Source organism: Bombina bombina, chromosome 3, assembly GCF_027579735.1.
Source record: "Bombina bombina isolate aBomBom1 chromosome 3, aBomBom1.pri, whole genome shotgun sequence".
NCBI classification, from domain to species: domain Eukaryota; kingdom Metazoa; phylum Chordata; class Amphibia; order Anura; family Bombinatoridae; genus Bombina; species Bombina bombina.
The window spans coordinates 739677135-739695292 of NC_069501.1; the positions used below are offsets into that span (position 1 = coordinate 739677135).

At 36.6% G+C, this 18158-nt stretch overlaps 1 protein-coding gene across 1 annotated transcript in view; it reads left to right on the top strand.

Annotated features, from left to right (window-relative positions):
* Positions 1-8101: 8101 nt before the first annotated feature.
* The window catches only part of GPM6B (glycoprotein M6B), a 303610-nt gene continuing 293553 nt past the window's right edge, over positions 8102-18158 (top strand). Inside the window, exon 1 of the mRNA XM_053707577.1 lies at positions 8102-8217. Within this exon, the coding sequence (XP_053563552.1) occupies positions 8214-8217 (4 nt within the window). The 5' untranslated portion in view covers positions 8102-8213. The remainder of the gene's footprint in view (positions 8218-18158) is intronic.

An 18158-nucleotide genomic window follows, 5' to 3' on the forward strand; every position in this document is an offset into this window, starting at 1 on the left:
TGGCAGTCTGAGGCTGCCACTGTTCGTTACCCTGGTGTTGCACTGCTCATCGTATAAAACTGAAGGCATGCTAGTATTATCACCAGGGGTTAGACGTCATCACTACCAGGGGTTAGAGGTCACCATTACCTGAGGTCAGAGGGTATACAGCCTTCTTACTCCTACTTAACCCACACACCATTCCTTTTCCACAAGGAATCTAACAGGTATATAACCCTAGGTGAGAAAAGCCATATAAATAAAAGTTTTTTTTTGTTTTTTAAATGCATGGGGCAATGCGGGACAGATGGTTAGCAACCCGGGACAGCAGGGCAGACCACTAAAATCAGGACTGACCCACGAAAATGGGAACAGTTGGGAGGTAATTCTATTCTGTAACATGACAAACTTTTGAAATCAGTTTTATTTAGTTGTAATGGTTCTAAACGAGATTACATTTCAGTCAGTTTTACTTTGGTCTTTGTGAGATGTCTAAAGATATGATATGTTATTATAATTCAACAAATAGGAGGGCTCGGTCTTTGGAGTGGTGGAAAATGGAAAAGTAGCCCTGCAGGCTTCATTAGAGGACTCCCAACCCAAAATGTTTTCCTCCTGGTTACATTATAACCAACTAATACACTTTATCTCCAGCCATAAAAACAGACAGGAACTAGGTAGATCTCTTACCCCTTTTGAGAAGCTCTGTGTAGGAGAGTCCATGCCAAGACATTTAATCTCCCTCCTATACAAGATAGCATGCTTACAAGGGACTGACACACTTCCGACTTATACTATACGCTGGACTGAGGACTTGGGATTAGATAATGACACAGAACCCTGGCTGAGGGCATTTAAACTGATCAAAATATCATCAGTTTCGGCGAACATTCAAGAACTTCACATTAAGCTCCTGAGCAGATGGTACCTGACTCCAATAAGACTTCAAAAGATATTCCCGGCGGTTTGCCCTATGTGTTGTAGGGGATGCAGTGAAAGTGGCTCTCTTCTCCACATATGGTGGTCCTGCCCAGTTTTAGGGCCCTATTGGTCGGAGGTCTTCAATAAGATTTCTGAAATCCTCAACTTACCAATCCCGAACACGCCTGAGACTTTATTATTTCTGACTCTCCCTAAGACACAAAGTCAGACGCACTTTGCCCTATTATTAATTATGCTCACTGGCGCCAAGAAATTGATTAAAAAAAACTGGAAAAAGCAGAACCCCCCCACACTAGGTGAGTGGCACTCACAAGGGGAGGATATTTTACTTCTGGAGAGATATTTTTACTTTAAAAACCACAAATTAATGGAGTATGAGCTCATGCTGGCACTCTGGCATGGTACAATATGAGTGGTTCCAGGTGAGGTGACATTTTGGTTTTTTTTCCCCCTCACTGCCCCATGATTCTTTTCATCTAGTCTTAGTCTTTTCCTCTCTCTCCATGCCCCCTAACCCCTTCTTTCTCATCCCCCTACTATATTCTAAGACACTATCCTAATATATGATCACCCTAAAATTGTAAAAGAGTTTAAGCTAGTTAACTCTCACCCCATACATGTAAAAAAGGGGTGTGAGTTCTCATCAAGATGAAGTGATTGCCTTTCTTGTCTACAGCTGTAAACAGATTCTCATTGGTATATCTCTTTATTACTATTTTTTCTTCATTGCTGTACATGTTTATTATATTTGAATATTTACACTTCAATAAAGCTTGTTTAAAAAAAAAAAAAATCAACAAATAGTAAGATGTCTCGCAGCAAAAATCGTACTAGTATTGGTTCTGCAACTCCAAAAAAATTATTACCTCTCAAAATAAATAAATAAAATTACCTCTCAAAATAAATAAAGTGAAAAAAAAAAAAATAAAGGAAAAAAATATAATTTATTTGTAAAATAAAGTGGCAAAATGCCAATAAATATTAACAACATTTAAGGGATTACATATCCACTTTTGTAATGTATTTTATGTCAGTATGGAATAATTATGCTGTCACAGGATCCTGCAAAATTATTATTATTTTTTTCTCGAATTCCAATATTGCTTCTCCTAAAGAACGTGCGGAATCAGATAGTGTCAAGAGAAGGTCGTCAGCGTACATCGCAAGCTTGTGCTTGGTTTTACCGATGGTGATACCCTTGATTGATGGATTGCTTCTGACCTTCTCAGCTAAGACTTCTATGGTGATGGCAAACAGGAGGGGCGAAAGGGAGCAGCCCTGCCTGGTACCGTTATTTATGGGGAACGTTTCTGAGAGCAATCCATTAACCCTCACTTTTGCATTGGGTGTTGAGTATAGGGACATTGTATTATTGATGAAGTTAGGGCCAAATCCGAACTTGACTAGTGTCTGCTGCATAAAAGACCAGCTGACCCGGTCAAATGCTTTTTCAGCGTCTGTTGTCAAAAGTGACAAAGGGGTCTCGCTAACGCAGGCATGTGTGATGATTTGAATGACTTTAAGGGTGTTATCCCTTGCCTCGCGCGTTGGAATGAACCCCACTTGGTCCAATAAGATTCGTTTGGGAAGATGTCTATTGAGGCGATTAGCTAATGTTTTGGCCAGGATCTTAACGTCCGAATTTAAAAGGGATATGGGTCTGTAATTTTCCGACTTATCAGGGGCCTTCCCCGGTTTAGGGATACCGTGATGTGGGCTTCAAGCATAGTGGGAGGCAAACACGGGGACTCCGCCAGGGAATTGAAAATAACAGCTAGTTCCGGGGCTAGTGTGTCGGCAAAAAGTCTATAGTATCTCATCCCGAAGCCATCAGGGCCTGGGCTTTTACTTGATGGTAGGTCTCTAATAGCTTTTTTAATTTCTTCAATTGGGAAGGGGGCTTCTAGGGATTCCCTATCTGACTCCGTAAGTCTGGGTAGTTTAGTACTGTTTAGATATTCTAAAATGTCTTGGTCGGTGCAACCCGCTGCGGGTGTTCTTTCGTCCAGGTTATGGGTTTTTTGTAAATTATATAGAGTAGCATAATAATCACTGAAGGTATTTGCAATAGCACTAGCGTCTTTTTTGACTGTTCCTTCTTGATCTACCATTTCAGCCTTTTCCGCGCTATAGCTCTAGCCAGAAGTTTCCCGACCTTGTCTCCTTGCTCAAAATATAACTGTTTGAGTATTAGTGCTGTTTTTTGATAGTCCTCCTGTAACAAGTTTAATAAGTCGGCTCTAGCTTGGGAGAGTGATTTAGTTAGGTTATCATTAGTTGGGGACTTTTGGTGGTCCTGTTCTAGTTCTGACACTTTAGTTAATAGTTTCTGATAACGCTCTTTCTTTAGTCTATTTATGTAGGCGTTTTTCCTTATAAGTAATCCTCTTACTGTGCACTTATGGGCTTCCCATATTGTACAAGCTGGCATTTGACCATCATTGTTGATCTGGAATAATTTAGTTATTGAGGATTGTAATTCAGTCTTATAGGTCTGGTTATCTAGAAGTGTGTCGTCTAGTTTCCAAACATATTGGGTGATTGCAGTGTTTGGCCATTGAATAGTGCAGCTAACTGGGGCGTGATCTGACCATGTGATTGTGTGGATATTACTGGACGTGGTGAAGGTAAGGCCTATTGTGTCAGTGTATATGAAGTCGATCCTCAAATATTTTCTGTGGGGGTGGGAGTAAAAGGTGTATTTCTTCGAGTGAGGATGGTGTGTTCGCCAGACATCATGCAGTACCAGATCATGTAGAGTAGTGTTGATACGCTTTAGGTTCTTGTGTGAGATGCTGAAGATGCCATTAGATGTGTCCAGGGCGGGATCAAGAGGCGCATTGAAGCCTGCAAAATAATTTTATGTCAGTAAAGTCAGCTTTGAGTTTATTGTAAACAAAACTATAAAGTAAAGTATTATAATGTGTAATATACATTTTATAAAAACAAAAGTAAAAGGATTTAAAATAAAAAATAAAAATTGTTTTAGATTGATATAATGTGGATAGGCACACATATCCATAAGTAGATCCAGTAGTTCACATAAATACCTGAATATTTAATGCATGAAGTAGAAAGCGTGAAAGTCATGTAACAGTATAGTAGTCAGTACTGCCTGTATTACCAGTGTTTATTTATAACGTTGAAGCATCTATTGATGCAAATGTTTCTATATAAGTTATTCCTTTGAGTGACATTGCATAATGACAATTATTATTGTTATCATAATTCATTTTGCGCATTTCCATAGGTTTTTTTTTTAACCATTTTTTAATTATATAAATGTTTTCACCCAGTTATTTATGGTATGGCTCTGGTGAATTAGCGCCGACTCTAAGTGAAGAAACGGTAGTGCCGTGTTATCCAGTGTATTTAAAAAAAGAAAAAATCTTGATGTATAAAAAATTAACAAAACTGATGTACAGGTAATAGGGAATACAATTGCAAATTTCAAGAAACTGAGGTCCCTTTATCAATGAACATTACCTTTTTAAAAATAAAAAAAATGTATATATATTTTTTTCTTTAGAAGAATAAATCACATATTCCCTGTTATGGTGAGAAAGAAAATTCTCAATAAACACTAATTCCAGAAATCGGGTTCACTCAACAATATTTTATTTAATTGTGATTTTAAACAACTTTCTAATTTACTTATTTTATAAAATTTTCTTTTTTCTCTTAGTATATTTTGTTTAAAAGCAGGAACATAATCTCAGGAGCGTGCATGTGTCTGGAGCAGTATATTGCGGTGTTCTGGTAAGAGGGCGGACAAAACAGCGAACCATGTCACTTCCTGTGACGTTACAGCAGCTGTTTCACAAATTCTGGCCGTAATGCGCATGCGTGCCAGCGTCATCACATACCTGGCCGCATACGTCACTGATAAAATATTTAGAGTTGGGAAATTCCGGAACCCTTTCTAGAGCGCATGCGTGGGATTTTGTATCACAAGCTGTTTATTAGGCTCCTCTGCAATATTCTGAACTCCGCCCCCCACTGCAACTACTCCCATTACTACTACCGTGCTTGTGCATGACAAACAGCCACTCGGCTATTGCCACTGCTTCTTCTGCTGATCCAATGCAGCTTTTCACAGGCTCCCTTCAATGTCATTGTGTTTCATACATCTCCAATTCATTGTTCTCTTTGTTAATCAACCAATAGATTTACTGCTGCAACAAATGTTTAACCCCTTAATGACCGGACCATTTTTCAATTTTCTTACCCTTAATGACAATGGCTATTTTTACATTTCTGCAGTGTTTGTGTTTAGTTGTAATTTTCCTCTTACTCATTTACTGTACCCACACATATTATATACCGTTTTTCTCGCCATGAAATGGACTTTCTAAAGATACCATTATTTTCATCATATCTTATAATTTACTATAAAGAAAAATATAAAATATGAGGAAAAAATTGAAAAAAACACACTTTTTCGAACTTTGACCCCCAAAATCTGTTACACATCTACAACCACCAAAATACACCCATTCTAAATAGTTTCTAAATTTTGTCCCGAGTTTAGAAATACCCAATGTTTACATGTTCTTTGCTTTTTTTGCAAGTTATAGGGCCATAAATACAAGTAGCACTTTGCTATTTCCAAACCACTTTTTTTCAAAATTAGCGCTAGTTACATTGGAACACTGATATCTTTCAGGAATCCCAAAATATACCTTGACATGCATATATTTATATTTAGAAGACATCCCAAATCATTGATCTAGGCCCATTTTGGTATATTTCATGCCACCATTTCAAATAAAAAAAAAAAACTAAAATTTTTCACAATTTTAGGTTTCTCACTGAAATTATTTACAAACAGCTTGTGCAATTATGGCACAAATGGTTGTAAATGCTTCTCTGGGATCCCCTTTGTTCAGAAATAGCAGACATATATGGCTTTGGTGTTGCTTTTTGTTAATAATAAGGCCGTTAAATACTGCTGCGCACCACACTTGCAATATGCCCAGCAGTTAAGGGGTTAATTAGGTAGCTTGTAGGGTTAATTTTTAGCTTTAGTGTAGAGATCAGCCTCCCACCTGACACATCCCACCTTCTGACCCCCCCCTGACCCCCTCAAACAGCTCTCTTCCCTCCCCCACCTCACAATTGTCACCGCCATCTTAAGTACTGGCAGAAAGTCTGCCAGTACTGAAATAAAAATATTTTTAATTTTTTTATTTTATTTTTTCATACAGTGATAGATCCCCCCTTACCCCACAACCTCCCTGATCCCCCCCATACATCTCTCTAACCCTCCCCCTCTATCTATTTGCCGCCATCTTGGGTACTGGCAGCTGTCTGCCAGTACCCAATTTGCCCCCCAAAATATTTTTTTTTAACTTTTTTTATATGAAGTATTTATTTTCTGTAGTGTAGCTGGCCCCTCTAAATAATATATATCCCTCCCCCTCCCAGATCCCTTACTAAAGAAAGGAGATCCCCTGCATCTACATTGATGCTTTTTTTTTTTTGAAGTTGCAAGCATATTTTGCACCCGCCCCCCCCGCCCCCCGGCCGCAAATGCGATCCCAGCGCAAACTGCCGACAATGTAAGTCCGATTGGGGAAAAACACAACTAAGGATGTACCTAACATAGTGCCAAAAGCTGCTCCCACCCACCAACGACTTTGTTTACATCCATAGCCGATGCAGATGGGGCCACAGAGTGGCCCTTTCTGCATCGGTATGTTAAATGGGGGATTGCAGTGATGCCTCAATATTGAGGCATCACTACAATCCCTTGTAAGCAGCTGGAAGCGATCAGGATCGCTTCCAGCAGTTCAGACAACAGAGGGCGTACCAGGTACGTCAACTGTCATTAAGGGAAGTTTTTCCTATGACGTACGTACCTGGTAAGTCCTCTGTCATTAAGGGGTTAAACAGGTTGTAGTTGCAGTGGGGGCGGAGTTCCGAATATTGCTGAGGAGCCTAATAAACAGCTTTCCATGAGCGCACCATTTGTGATACAAAATCCCACGCATGCGCTCTAGAAAGGGTTCTGGAATTTCACAGCTCTAAATATTTTACCAGTGACGCATGCGGCCAGGTATGTGATGACGCTGACACGCATGCGCATTAGGTCCAAAATTTGTGAAACAGCTGATGTAATGTCACAGGAAGTGACATGGTTCGCTGTTTTCCAAAGTTCGCCCTCTTACCAGAACAGCGGCAGTTTTGCAAGAATGTTATTAATTTGTAAGACCACTAGATGACAGCACTATTTCCTGACATGTACTGCTCCAGACATCTACCTAGGTATCTCTTCAGAATACCATGGGAACAAAGCAAATCTGATAATAAAAGTCAATCTGAAACTTTAAATTAGGGACCACTATTTATTTTCTAAGAGCAGTCGTAGCATTTACCAAACACTCCCTATTCGGGGCCGGGGTATTTCTGGTCAGGTGTGGATATCTTGAACTAGAGTATGAAGTAGAAATGTGCGTTTGGATTAGGATCAATGTAAAAATAACCAAAAAACTACATTTGTTTTATTCTTTGCATTTGCATCCCTCTAAAAATGTTAAACGAGAAGTCCCTTTAATGAGAAACAAACAAACAAATGCAAGGCAACTAAAAAAAATGTGTAAGCTCGTTCATGTGGTTAAAACTTCAAATTTGCACTACTCAATAAAGATTTAGCAACATCTTCACAGTTGATTCCTATGTCAGCCAGCCAGAGAGTACATACGTGAATAAGATGGGACTAGCTACTTCTTTATTTACTTAAACTTTTCATGAAGTTGTTTTTTTAAAATAATTAATTAGTTCATATTGAAATATGATTAAAAATATAAATAACTGTTCTTTATGATTACAACAAAATTTGTATAAAAAAAACAAACTTTTTTGGAGCACAAGTAACATTTCCCCTAACATTTCCTAAATAGATCCAGTTTGCACAGAAACTGTCAAAAATATCTATAGAAAGATATGTTTGCCTCAGTTCAAGGGGGAATTCTACACAGATCTGAGGTTTACAAATGATGAAAGTCACAGTTTTAAAATATGATTTGAAGGTACCGGCATCTTTTCAATGTGTTAACAAAACATATTGTTCATTTAATACTAAACATTAAACAACAACTGGGCTAAACCACCTTAAGTGAATAAAGGGGAGAGTGGCAGGGGCGGGGTTTTGGGCTAAATGATGTTGGTGTATGAGAGTGGGATACAGACTCTAATGGGAAAAGGGAGACTGTTTCTGCATTAGGGCACAGAGGACATAGACACAAAGCGCATCAAGGGGAAAGGACAGATCGAGACAAAAAAAAACAAGCATGGGTAAGTAAGCTCAAACTGTTCATCCTTTCCCAAAAATACTCCCTCCCTAACAGAGATCAGCTCTTCTGTGCACTGCAGAGAGGCTTCATACTGCAGTACTAACTGGACATGCTGGGGGTTTGCAGAGAACTTGACAAAGTTTAAATGTTTAGTTTTGCTGTAACAGACTTTTGTGTTTCATAATACAGGTGTCTGCTATCCTATAAAACATAGCAATTTTAAGAGATCAGGCTATATCCTTGAGAAGTAGCCAAGCAAAGGCATTGTAGAAAATGCAGAGGGAATTGATTTAGCCTGGCTATTATCACTGAATAAAACTTGTTTTGTTTTGCTTCATCTATCACTTAACTAAAATCAAGACTTAAACCTCTCCTGCTCTTGAAATGGTGTCATTGAGGATGTGTGCAAGTGGCTCATTAAGTACTTCTGTGATATTTATAGAATTGTGCTAGATAAAATCCATGAAATTGGTTTCTGACTGCAGGACTGAAAGCACCTTTCCTCATTTATGCTTAATTGTATTGGGGAACAAATATAAGGAAGCAATGTATTGACAGATACTTTCCAGACCTGTGTAGATATCTCAAGCCCTTATTTCTCACACTTTGCTCATCATCAGTATGTAAGCAAAGGAGTGTAAGGAACAGATTTCCCACGATTCCAGCTGATTCTAAATCCCCTCAGCAAGAGATCTCTGCTTTAACTGTTGTCTGGAATTCCTTTACACAGCAGGTTTGTGTGTGACCTATTCCTGTCAAATTCAACAGGTCCTGGAGTGACCCCATTGCCTTTATAGGGATAATCTCCTCTCTATGTGTGGATCCCAAATTAAAAATAAATACATTGGGATATAAAGAATATTAATTAAAAATAAAATTGCATATAAAATCCATAATATTGTAGTATTAGCACTCTAATATTATATATAACAACAAGGTTGTAACCTTGTAACAGACTTCCACAATTCTCTAGTGAGTGAACTTTATGTGTTTTTTGGTAAAGTTACAATCTTGGAAATGTGTACATAACATTTGGTGAACCATATTATTTTATACTGACTGGGAAGTGCACCACATGTCTGTTTCTAATTCTCTGCAAAATATAAGTGCATTAGCAACAAAGATTTCCCTAAAGACAATTTTATCTGACTGGTAATATTAAAGGCAAGTATTTAATTTAAATCACTGATATGATTATAAATGATATGGTTAGTACAAATAATACTGATTAATGATTAGTAATATTACTACACACAGTTATCTCTTACATACTATATACTTCAGATCCATGAGGTGTTTGACACTGATGGCAAATTATATGTTGATTTTATTACTATACAATTGCAGTAAATATATAGTCATACAGACTTGTCAGTCACAGCATAATTGATGTACATTGCTTCTGGCAGCTAAATCAGAATCCCATTCAAGTTATTGCAAGAACTAATGTACATCTGTAAAAACTATTTTATCAAGGAAATACAGTTTATAGCTACTCTAAGCTGTTCTGCAGAGAAGTAAAATGTGTAATCCATAAAGTTTGTTGACAAAATTAAAAAAATACTAGAAAATGGTTCCCTGAATTCTCCATGGTTATTTGTACTGCCTTAAAGGGCTAGTAAACACTGTGTAATTACAAGACATTTCTGTTGTGTTGATGTAGAATAACATATCAGCCATAACTAAATGTTTTTAAAACAAATCAACATGCTTTTTACTGCAATTGTTTATCAATAGCAAAACTCCACCCAACACTAACTTTATTTGGAGAAGCCAATCTGGGCTTTTAGTCTGCAGACAACAGGCTAGTCATGATCATAAATATTAGTATAAAGTACATTGTTTTGCAGTTAATATCCGATAAAGCCTATTAGGGACATATATGTAGCAGAGTTATCCTTAAAGCGACATGAAATCCAAAAATGTTGTTTCATAATTCAGATAGAGAATACAAATTTGCATAACATTCAAATTTACTTCTATTATCTAATTTGCTTCATTCTTTAGCTATCCTTTGTTGAAGAAATAGCAATATTCATGGGTGAGACAATAACATGAGGGATCTATGTGCAGCCACCAATCAGTAGCTACTGAGCCTATTTAGATATGCTTTTCAACAAAGGATATCAAGAGAATGAAGCAAACTAGTGACAGAAGTAAATTGGAAAGTTGTTTAAAATTGCATGCTCTTTCTAAATCATGAAATTAAATATTTGGGTTGCATGTCCCTTTAAGAACTCAGGATGCATTTTAAGTTTTGAGCATTTAGACAATGCAAAATTAGCTAAATTACATAAAAGGGGGCAAAATAAATAAGTTATTTCATTACACATAACTAAACATTTTATATAAAAATCACACTGTCCCACTTATTCACTGCTGTAGTATATTTTTGCATTGAATAAATAATAGAATGTTGCTTGATATATATATATAGTGTGTGTGTGTGTGTGTGTGTATATATATCATCTCACATCTGAATGTTTTATTGCAGAATCATGATCTTTTATGCCTTGCACGTCTGTAGCTGTTGGAATTTCTATTCTTTATCCAATAGGAAATGTTTTACTACATTTTTCAATACATATTCATATTTAACTAACCATTCTCCTAGAGGCATTATATTTTTTTTAATTAACAATAAAAGAACATGTTAACTTTTTAATAAAAAATCATTAATATCTGTGTTCTGTCCAGTGGTTCCAATTAAGTCCTGCATATTTATGATTTAAAGGGACATGAATATAAAATGTCATGATCCATTTAAATCATACAGTTAAAAAAAGAAATCTAATTGACTTATACTATCAAATGTACCTCTTTTCATGGTATCCTCTGTTGAAACGTAGTTACTTTCTAAGAGGGCATACTTAGGTAGGCCCAGCAGCATAAACGTGCAATGTTTGTAATAATAATCTACATATAGGGCATCATTTTATGAAGATGCAAACACTTGAGTGAACCTGCAGCTGCACATTAAGAACCAGTGGCTGTAAAACAGCTGCTTCCTAACCTCTCTGTCCAGGGTGATTGCTCTTAGGTGATTGGTTGCATGAAAGAAGGGCAGGGATGCACAAGAAATTCGATGTTCAATATTAAAGGGATAGTATAGTCAAAATTAAACTTTCATGATTCAGATCGAGCATGCAAGTTTAAGCAACTTTCTAATTGACTCCTATTATAAATTTTTATTTGTTCTCTTGCTATCTTTATTTGAAAGTAAGCTTAGAAACTGGACCATTTTTGGTGTTCATCACCTTGGTAGTGCATGCTGATTGGTGGCTACATTTAGACACCAAACAGAAAATGCTACCCAGGTGCTGAACCAATAAGGGGCTGGCTCCTAAGCTTACATTCTTGCTTTTTTCAAATAAAGATACCAAGAGAACAAAGAAAAATTTATAATAGGAGTAAATTAGAAAGTTGCTTAAAAATTGTCTGCTCTATCTGAATCATGAAAGTTTAATTCTGACTAGACTATTCCTTTAACTTCTGACAGTGGGTGCTGCTTTGCTGGTTGCAAAGATGGGCGGACAGGTTCCCTACCTGGGAGACTTCTCTTGCCTCAGATTTTTTATTGTATGGAATTAAGTTTAAATAAAGCATTGCTAGGGAAACGGGTCAATTCAATAATAGGAATACATTGAAATGTTTTTTTTGTGTTTTAATAGTAAGCTCTGAATCGTGAAAGATTGATTTTGACTTTCATGGGACTTTAAATTTCCTACTGTTTAAAAAAGATGTAAAAGATTGATGTAGAATTTTGTGTGTCTGCATTTTAAGTAAAATCTCTTCCGCTGCAGGAGCCTTGCAGTATACATATGCATTCAGTTAGCTTAAGCTAATTAAAATATCGCATTTGCAAGTGAAAGCTTTTGACATGACCACAATGATTTTTGTCAAAAGCTTTCTCATTTATTAACAAGAAAGCCTCTTGTGGTTCTTAGGGGCTTTGCCTGTTGCTCCATCCTTTCCACTAGAGCACAGCTTTGCAAACCTGCCCATAGCCAGCCAACAAGCTCAGGAAGTCCCTTTGAGGACAAGTGTGTTGTAATCAGTTGCTCAGACAACCTAATTGTGATCATCTAGACTCTAGAGACATCCTGAAATTCTGGCTTGTTACTTTGGCTTGAATACAGATTTTTTTTTCTCTGCTGTGGGTTACATCAGATTTCAAGACCTTTTGCATCTTTTCTTGCTTAAAATCCTACGCGCAATTCATTATTATTTTTTTAATTTTCTTAAATTCATTCTTCTCCTCAATAAAGAAAGTACATGTTCGAATTTGATTTGCCTCTAACTGGTTCATTTTAAAGGGACATGAAACCCAAATTTAAAAAAAAGTTTACACTTCTCTTATCAAATTTGCATTGTGCTCATGTTCTTCTTTGTTAAAGAGATATCTACATAGGTAGCATGCACATATCTGGGGTACTATGACAGGCCTTTCTGCTTTTCAACAAAGAAAGACAAGAAAACAAAAACAGTTTGATAATAGAAGTAAATATGAAAGTTGTTTAAAATTGTATGCTCTATCTGAATCATGAAAGAAAAATGTTGGGTTTTATGTTCCTTTTAAATATGTTTTGTCTATAAGGACTTGGGGTTTTATTTACTTGTTACTGTGTAAGACATTAAAGGGACAGGAAACCCCAAAATGTTCTTTCATAATTTGGATAGAACATATAATTTTAAACAACTTTCCAATTTACTTCCGATATCAAATTTGCTTAGTTCTCTGGTTATCCTTTGCTTAAGGAACAGCATCGCACTACTGGCAGCAAGATGCACACGTCTAGTCAGCCAATCACAAACAAACAAATGTATGCAGGCCAGGCACCTATTAGCAGCAGCTCCCACTAGTGTAGGATATGTGCAGATTCTTTTTAAACAAGAGAACCAAGCATATTTGAAAATAGAAGTGAATTTAAAAGTGTCTTAAAATGACATGCTCTATTGGAATTATCCAAGTTTAATTTTGACTTTCCTATCCCTTTAAACTCTGAAAAATAAAATGGTTAAAGGGACAGTCAAGACCCAATCCTTATTCTTTATTACTTATTGTTACATACCAGACAACGGGTTCCACATCTATAAGCTTGTAAGAAGTACATGAAACTTTTAAATAGTCAGTTTGTTTGCAGCTGAAAATGGCCTGCCAAGCTCCGCCCACAGCTCCTAAGCTTACAATATTGCTTTTTAAATAAAGATAGCAAGAAAACGAATAACAATTGATGATAATAGGAGTAAATTAGAAAGTTGCTTAAAATTACATGCTATATCTGAATCCTTAAGAAAAAAATTATTTGGGTTTAGTGTCCCTTTTAATTTCCATAATGGCAGTACCCATGATTAGAGGGAGGTGCATGAAATGCGTTTAGTGCCCCATTAAATTGTGCTTTGGATTACTTTCATTTAAAGGGATATTGAATTTCTAAATGAGCAGTGGTACTTAAAGGGACAGTAAACCTCAAAAATAATGTTATATAATTCTGCACATAGTGCAGAATTATATAACATTATATTAGCGCAAACATTGTAAAACCTAATATTCCCTTATAATTTTTAAAAGAAACGGCTGTTTTACAGACCCACTCTCTGTGATCTTCTGAGCGGGTCTGTTTGTTTTACACAGCGCATCGGGCCAGCTGTATAGTCACAGCCCGGCCCGACCGCGCCATTATACTCAGTGCAGCTCGCTCCTGCTCTGTCTGACAGCGGGAGCGAGCTGCACTGAGTATAATGGCGCGGTCGGGCCCGGCTGTGACTATACAGCAGAATTATATAACATTATTTTTAAGGTTTACAGACACTTTAATGAATTGTTCAGTATATTAGAAAAATATGAAAGTTTTATGAAATGTTTTTACAAAATTTAACGCAGTTCATATGATATCTGAAGCCTCCAATCCAGCCCCTCTCTTTATATTGTGTTTTTTTTTGGGGGCAATTCAGCTTTTATTGCCTTCACCATTTCAGTTGAACTGAGTTGTGTGCTCCTGCGTCTCTATTGTTGCTTGTTAACAAAGAGGATATAGTGAAGCTGCATTGTTATCATTGTTGTGACTTCTAGTAGTTCACATGGGAGGTTTCACTGCTAGATCTACTGTACAGGCACGTGAGTACACTGCTGTTTGTTTAAATGGACTGAGTGATCTGTCTGTTATTAGATATGAATAAAAACATACTAGGCATAGAGGTTCAGGTTTGGAGAATTCAGAAAATGTATGCACAGCATTGCATTCTGTAAAGTCTTCCTAGGCAGGGTCACTATTTCACTGCTATATAGTTTATTATTTTGATGTTATATATTGATGGGCTTATAATAAAAATCAGCATAGTCTAAACTAAAGCTAGAGTGCAGCCTTCTATCATTTCCTTTATATTTCCCTTAAAGGGACACTGTAGCCAAAAAAATTATTTTGTGATTCAGATAGAGCATGCCATTTTAAGCAACTTTCTAATTTACTCCTATTATCAAATTGTCTTCATTTTCTTGTTATATTTATTTGAAAAGCAAGAATGTAAGTTTAGATGCCGGCCCATTTTAGGTGAACAACCTGGGTTGTCCTTGCTCATTGGACAGCACCTTAAAACAAGTGCTGTCCATGGTTCTGAACCCACAATTTGCTGGCTCCTTAGCTGAGATGCCTTCTTTTCAAATAAAGATTGCAAAAGAATGAAGAAAAATTGATAATAGAAGTAAATTAGAAAGTTGCTTACAATTACATGCTCTATCTGAATCATGAAAGAATTTTTTTTTGGCTACAGTGTCCCTTTAACTTCCCTGTTCCACCTTATTCATGTGAAGTGGTATTGGGGCTGAGCTATTGTCTTTACAAGTGGGTGCCATATTTACGGTTTAAAACTACTCTTCTCTACAGCTTATTCATACCTGTCCTGTGTGTGTATCTAGGTCCATATGTATTTGTGTAGAATTAGAACATTAATATTTCTGATTTTTAGTAGTATATATCCTCAATCCTAGTATTTTAATTTCTAGCTTGTTCACCAGCCCTGCAAGTGGGGAAAAAATCCAATGTTCCCTCTGATATGAAAAGGTTGAACGTCCTAAATGGCAATTTTCATTTCATAGTTTAATGACGGGCCCTGTCACAGATATTTTTTCCACAGCAGGACATTCTTCCACATCACATCTGGGGAATAACCAACCTCCTCATTGACAGGCAGACGCACAATAACACAGTTTGCATAAGAATGGGACGTTTGCTGATCCTCTACCAAATATGGGCTGGCTAGGACAGTTATAGAGGAAGTGATTACAGATTTGCTTTATTCACGAGAAAACCAGATGTGTTATACATACAAATGGTAGGCCTCCTTAACTGTATTGCTGAAATGCTTCAAAATTAAACTTTATTGAGAACTTTCAAAATGTTCATATAACTTTGTGGTTTTACTCAATTGTCTCTCTGGAAGCATTTGAAATATCTGTATTCAAGTTTGATATTGTGGCAAACTTCCATTTTTTTATTTAACTAAACGGAAAGTATAGCTATAACAAGAAAATCATATTAAACCTAATATACACCTATCTAGCTATTATCTGTACTATAATTGCGTTTGTAATGGCCGTCGCCGTCAGCAGTTGCGCACGCATCCTCAATGGAATGTTGGCTGCGTGCGCAGCCAAAAGAATTCACCTGGGTAGTGAAAGAATCCACACTGCCATTTTCAGAATCCACCGGGATGCAGCAAAGGCAAACGGAGCGTAACAAGAAAAAAACAAAAAACTCGGCCCGCACGAATTATAACAAAAAAACCCCGAACCTCCCACACAAAGTATTAACACCTACACCGCAAACCCACACTTCGCAAAATAATAAAGTAATTAACCCCTTAATCAATTAACCATCAACCACCCACATCGCAATAAACCTAACTACCCTATTAACCCCTAAACCACAAAAACCCCACATCGCAATAAACCTAATTACTCTATTAACCCCTAAACCGCAAACCCCCCACATCGCAATAAACCTAGTTAACCTATTAACCCCTAAACCCCCCACATCGCAATAATCCTAATAAACCTACTAACCCCTTAAACCGCCAAAACCCACAACGCAAATAACTAATTAAATTACTAAGCCCCCTAACCTAACACCCCCTAAATTAACCCAAATTATCTAAACTAAAAAATACTAAAGTTACAAAAAATAAAAAAGCTAAAGCTACGATTACAGAAATAAAAAAAAACAAATTAGCAAAGTTCTAAAAAATTAAACCTAATCCCCATGAAAATAAAAACGACGGTGGATCTGAAGACCAGCGACCGCGGAGCCATGGAGCGTGGAGGATCCTCTTCCGATCGCCACCGTACACTGAATATTGAATTCACGGTACATGATTAAAGATGGCGTCCCTTGAATTCCTATTGGCTGATTTGATTCTTCAAATTCAAATCAGCCAATAGGATGAGAGCTACTGAAATCCTATTGGCTGATTTTCAATTTTTTTAAATTTTATTTTAGATTAGGGATGGGCAGCAAAAGAGCTGAATGCCCTTTAAAGGGCAATTCCCATAGAAATGCCCTTTTCAGGGCAATGGATAGTTTAGGTTTTTTAGTGTTAGTTTTTTTATTTTGGGGGGTTTGGTGGGTGGGGGTTTTACTGTTAGGGGTCTTAGTATGTTTAATTCTTAAAAGAGCTGTTTAACTTAGGGCGATGCCCTACAAAAAGCCCTTTTAAGGGCTATTGTTAGTTTAGCATTAGATTAGGGGGTGTTTTTATTTGGGGGGGGGGGTTATTTTCATAGGGACTAGGTTTAATTTTTTAATTTTTAATAATTTGTTTATTTTTTTCTGTAGTGTGTGTGTTTTTTTTTTTTTTTTTTTTTTTTATTATTAACAACACATCGACTGCCCTCTGGGCAGGCTTACCAACTAGTATAATATAATGGCAAGGTATGACTAGTAGGGGTGCGTATCTTCACTGGTCTCACGATTCGATTACGATTATCATGTCAATGATTCGATTTTACAATGCATCACGATTAGTTCCCTAATTATGCCCATGATTTAAATTTTTCAGCAAAAAAATTCAAGCAGTCAAAAGAACTCTTATTTTATTAGCTCAAAAAAGGACATTCTTCCTCATGTGGCAAAGTCTGAACACAGCAGACAACAGTATTTATTTAGAACAGTAAATACTAAATGGCAATTGTATTGGCAATAAGGCATCAAACTGTAGTAGTGTAAAAAGTGCAGTGCATGCAGTGTACTTCTTCAATAAAAGAAAATACTTAAATGCATATAGTATATTATCTATTCATTAGTAGTCACTCAGTCTCAAATCAATGCAGGAAAAAAAAATACAGGATAAACTGCTGTTCCTTTAGGGGCTACTTTTACAAGTAGACTACTAGAAAGAAAATGTTTGGGTTTCATGTCCCTTTAAGTGTGTAATCATGTATTACTGTGTCCTAGTAGTACTACTAGTAGTAGTAGACACTGTAATATTACACACTTAAAGGGACATGAAACCCAAAAATGTTCTTTCATGATTCAGATAGAGAATACAATTTTAAACATTACTTCTATTATTTAATTTGCTTCATACTTCAGCTATTGATTGTTGATGAAATAGCAATGCACCCAGAGGCATTTCAACAAAGGATAAGTAAATTAGATAATAGAAGTAAATTGGAAAGTTGTTTAAGAGAGCACATGCATTGCATAATTGCATATAGTATTATTTAAGTATAGTGTATATTTTCAATATTTGCAGATGTGGTCAAAACTTTGTAGGAAAATTTGTAATCACGCAGTAATATGTGACTGACTAATGTGTGTCACACCAATCATTTCATGACCAATCCATGTGATATGGAGTTACAAAAGAAAATAAAGCACAATAATGTTCATAAGCATTTTGAAAAAAACATCTAGAGGGGCCTGTGATTTCACTGATTTGCGACGA